General features: G+C 37.6%; 2 protein-coding genes across 2 annotated transcripts; both read left to right on the top strand.

Annotated features, from left to right (window-relative positions):
• Positions 1–403: 403 nt before the first annotated feature.
• On the top strand, positions 404–1361 carry LOC104585804 (uncharacterized). The gene has a single exon (XM_010242803.3). The coding sequence runs from the start codon at positions 645–647 to the stop codon at positions 1032–1034; it is 390 nt and encodes a 129-aa protein (XP_010241105.1). The 5' UTR covers positions 404–644; the 3' UTR covers positions 1035–1361.
• Positions 1362–3216: 1855 nt separating this feature from the next.
• LOC104585805 (uncharacterized) lies at positions 3217–3897 on the top strand. Its single transcript, XM_010242804.3, has one exon. The coding sequence runs from the start codon at positions 3514–3516 to the stop codon at positions 3796–3798; it is 285 nt and encodes a 94-aa protein (XP_010241106.1). The 5' UTR covers positions 3217–3513; the 3' UTR covers positions 3799–3897.
• The last annotated feature ends 619 nt before the right edge of the window (positions 3898–4516 follow it).

Raw genomic sequence — 4516 nt, forward strand, 5'->3', positions numbered from 1 at the left:
GATGTTCCTTTCATGGAGGTTGAGTATTTGATTACAACCAGCATTATTGATACCAGACCAAAAGAGTATGGGCCTAAATCAGAAATTAAATCCCATACTTGATATTTCAGCTTTCGTTTTGGGTTTTCATGGAGGTTGAGTAATGAGTGGCTTCCATCCTAGTGAACAAAAGCGGATTACAGAACAAGCCATTAATTTGTCCCTACCATGAGTCTGGATCTTCTGCCCATAAGAACCCTGCCCACGTCTGCCCACAATTGGGAACATCTCCCCTGTATAATATTATAAAATGTTCTCCATGTATGACTGAAATAGATGTGGGCAGGGTTCTCGTGGGCAGGAGATCCAGACTCCCCTACCATTACCAATCAGGGCTTATCTACAAATTGAGCTTTACTCTTCAACCAACACACACTCTTTCTCCCTCTGTCTCTGTATGGAGCCCACCTGATCCTTCATTCTCACTGTCTATGCCTTGAGTCCCGATTCAAAGACCCACTACTGCCAGTTGGTTAATTCTTTTCATGTTCAAAAGTAGACGTTCTCATCCAAACCAGTGGCGTCTTTCTCAAACCACTGGTAGAACCGCCTCTGGTTTATATTAACAACTCCAAGACTTTGTGAGCCCATGTCCTTCACCTTTGATGCTTATATATACAACATCTTTTGCCGGAATTAATCCAAACCCAGATCGATCAACGAGCTTTCTTATAATCTTATTCTTGTTCAAATCCAAGATAAAGAGAAAACCAAAGATGAGTTCAACAAGTAGGGCATGGATTTCTGCAGCAAGCGTTGGAGTTGTCGAGGCAATGAAAGATCAGGGAATCTGTAGATGGAATTATGCTCTGAGATCGTTACACCAGCAAGCCAAGAACAATCTGGGGTTGTTCTCTCAGTCCAAGGGGGTCCTCTCTTCTTCTTCTTCCTCGTCAATGGCCACTAACAAGGCGATGCAAAACGAGCAGCAGAAGAAGCAATCTGAAGAGTCTCTCAGAAAAGTTATGTACCTAAGCTGCTGGGGTCCCAACTGATGAGAGGAAAGTTTTGTACAATTTTGGGCTAAAAATGAAGACAGAAAATTGGGAGTGAAGATTGAGAAGAATCCATTAGCTGGAAGAAAAGAGATATCACCATGAAGTGATATAATCTGTTCCCTCCCCCTCGATCGAGACTGAGAACGAAATATCTGAAGACCTTTGTGAAAATCAAACTGTATATCAGATGATCATCAATTGTACGCTTGTCTCAGCTGTATATACTTTCATGAGATTAATTCTTGAAATCAATCTCTACAATCATGGAGACATTGTTCCTCTGTGTTGCAATTTGGATATATCAGAGATCGAGGATTACGACCACCATTTAATCCCATCTAAGAAACTTTCCACCCAAGATTAAACCTGACAGAATTATTGCAGTTGGGTATTTATTAGAGTAGTTGTTTAATGTAGTGGTGGTCAAACTAACCTCTCGTTTTAGAGCCTGAGACCCATTAAATGATGGTTTCTTCAAGGTTTCAGGGCTTTTTCTATTCTGATTCCTTTTTTCTTCATTTTCGATTCCTTCAGGTGGGTCTGCTTCCAAGTGGGACTGAAGAAATATTATTGGAATAAATAGAAATCCATGTTGAATAAAATGTTACATCGAATAGAAAATTTGCTAAGGACATATACGATCGATCTACGTTGTTTTAATTCAATTTAAAATTTTTAAAGAATCTCCTTACTAACAGAGTCCAAGATTCCATTCCAAAATTCAAAAATGTAGTTTTGAGTAGATCAACATACAAGTATGATGGCATGTTATCCATACATAGGGGTGCAATTGAATTTAGCTTTAGTCCAAACTGCCGAGTCTCCAAATTGAGTAGGCTTGATTTGAGTTCGATTGATAACAACTTCGGTTCGAAAGCTTGAAACCATGGTTCGAACATTTGATTAATAAATAAATAAATTAATTAATTAATTATTTTTTGAACTCTAAGTTATTGAATATTTAATCAAATCGAACTTGAGGTAGAACATAGAATTCTAATCCAATTTTATTCTAGAACAACCGAACTGTTCGGTTATAACTAAGGTGGCATTCGGTAGCGTGTATGTATCGTGGTACGGTCCCATCCACGATAACATATGACGTTCTGTTATGTGTGGACGATCCCCATCCACAAAATAGTGTGGACAGGGACGGGTCACATCCCAATTTATCGTTTATAGTATTTTCTCATAGATGGACTACAGTATGGTGTCGATAGTTTGTGGAAAGGTTTCAGTGTAACGCATTTATGTTACATTAGTCCAATTACTCTCATTTTATTTAATCTTTTAATAATTTTTAAATTTTTAATTTTTAATATTTTCTCAATAAAATAATAGTTTTTAATGTTAATTCTAACACAAGTCTAACAGTTTTCCTTCTCAACTCTTTTTTCATTATTTAAATATTATTTTTTTAATATTTTATCAATAAAATATTTTTTTTAATATTTAAAATAATAATTTTTAATTATTTAAAAAAATGCATTTGTTGTCTACATATTGATGCCTTTCTTTTCAATTTATTTACTATATAAAATGTAAAAATTAGACATTTATGATCGACTATATAGATCTCCCATAAAATGTATATGAGATACATGGAATTAAAAAGTGTAGTACACACCTATAGAATGCCACCGTGGGTGTGAATTGGTCCGATCTACACAATCTATCCACATTTTAAAACAGTTGTGGAATATGGTGTGGTGTGGATTGATTCCTGCCATAGGGTGTGGTGTTGATCAATCCACACCCACCAATTTTTCATCCACACTACAGAATACCCCTAAATTGACGTGCCAATACAAGTTGGCAAGTGGTTTAACCTAAATTTGTATATACGTATCAGTTCACATGAGAATAATTACATTTTTCTTCCATTTCCTTCTGAGCTCTGTTATGTTTGTCAAATTTGAACGCAGTAGTATTTTTGTCGAACCAAGTATAGCCCGATTACACCCTACTACTTTTCAATGCAAAGAGCGCTGTCTTTACTCTGTACTATTCTTTTGGAAGATAAATTCGGTTTTCATGGACGTGAGTGGCTCCAATTATATTGGACACAAACAGAATTTCATGGAAACCAGGCGCTGCAGGACGATATATACCAGTACAAAACCAGGGTCCACCACCATCTACCTGCTCGTGAGTAGTAATCATCACTCTTGAAGCTCCTGTTCAGGTTCTTCCCCTCTGGCTCAAGGATCTAAAGCTGGAGCCCATATCTCTTTCTTTATTCTGGGTTGTCTGGTTTCGTGGTGGGCCTTCTTCAGAAACAAGTAGCGTCTTTCCCAAACCACCAGCAAAATCGCCTCTGGTTTTCTTAATAATTGTCGTGGTTGTTGAACTCACATACTTCACTTTTTTGTATTTATATATCAAGTAGAATTGAGATCGAAACTCATATCAACAAGGTTTTCCTTCTTCAATGCCAAGAGAGTAGACCCAAACGAACAATTTGAAAGAATTACAGATGAGTTCTACGAGCAGAGCATGGATTGTGGCGGCCAGCGTTGGAGCAGTTGAGGCACTGAAAGACCAAGGCATCTGTAGATGGAATTACACTCTCAGGTGTCTCCACCAGCACGCCAAGAACAATATCCCATCGTTCTCTCAAGCTGCCAGGAACATCTCTTCCTCTTCTTCAGCCATGGCAATGGCGAGTAGGAAGGCCATGAGAGACCAGCAGCAGCAGATGAAGCAATCTGAAGAGTCGCTGAGAAAAGTTATGTACTTGAGTTGCTGGGGTCCCAATTGATGAAGTCGTTTAATTTACTCAAAGCAATGTAGAAAATGTATATATGATAATTCTCTTACATCAATACAAGCACAGGATCCTAATCTCAGTATCTTCAAAGGTTTTCTGAATTGCCTTCTATTTATTTCATTAGAAAAATCATGAGGATGCCTAGCTCAACTTCAAAATTTTCTAAATTACTGATTAGTCTTGATGATCATGGAGGCGTGTGTCATTCTGTTGCAATTTGATCGGAGAGGGACAGACTGAAATGGTCTGGAAGAAAGTCTGTACATAGAAGTAGAGTTTGGCTGGAGGAAATATTGCTGATTTCTGGTAACGCATTTGGTGATCTCTTTTTCTCCTAAATTCCATGTTCTGGGTGTTTCTGAAAGCACCAGAAGATAGTTTCCTAGAATTGGAAAGAGTTTCTTGACAAGTCTTACAGATCACAGATGTAGCATGTACCAATGATGTATAAACACCAAACCAAAGAGTGTTTTCTTTGAAGTTTAGAAGTGAAAATATTCAAATCAAACCTGTTTTCTAAGGAAAAACATCAAAATCCTTGGGTGATTTTAGGAACACTTGAAAAAGATGGTAATTCCCGGGGAAATATGTTTGGAGAGAGTTTATTTATGCTCCTTAATTTAAGGATTCATAAGATCGATCAAACGGACCAACCTGACCCGACTTGACCCGAGGTGGTCAGTTTTTAACTATTTTCGGTAAGTTCTGT

Source organism: Nelumbo nucifera, chromosome 1 (assembly GCF_055504915.1).
Source record: "Nelumbo nucifera cultivar China Antique chromosome 1, China Antique-T2T, whole genome shotgun sequence".
In the NCBI taxonomy this organism is placed as follows: domain Eukaryota; kingdom Viridiplantae; phylum Streptophyta; class Magnoliopsida; order Proteales; family Nelumbonaceae; genus Nelumbo; species Nelumbo nucifera.

Coding starts and splice junctions, on each gene's coding strand:
- LOC104585804 (XM_010242803.3), top strand. CDS start 645: ATGCTTATATATACAACATCTTTTGCCGGAATTAATCCAAACCCAGAT.
- LOC104585805 (XM_010242804.3), top strand. CDS start 3,514: ATGAGTTCTACGAGCAGAGCATGGATTGTGGCGGCCAGCGTTGGAGCA.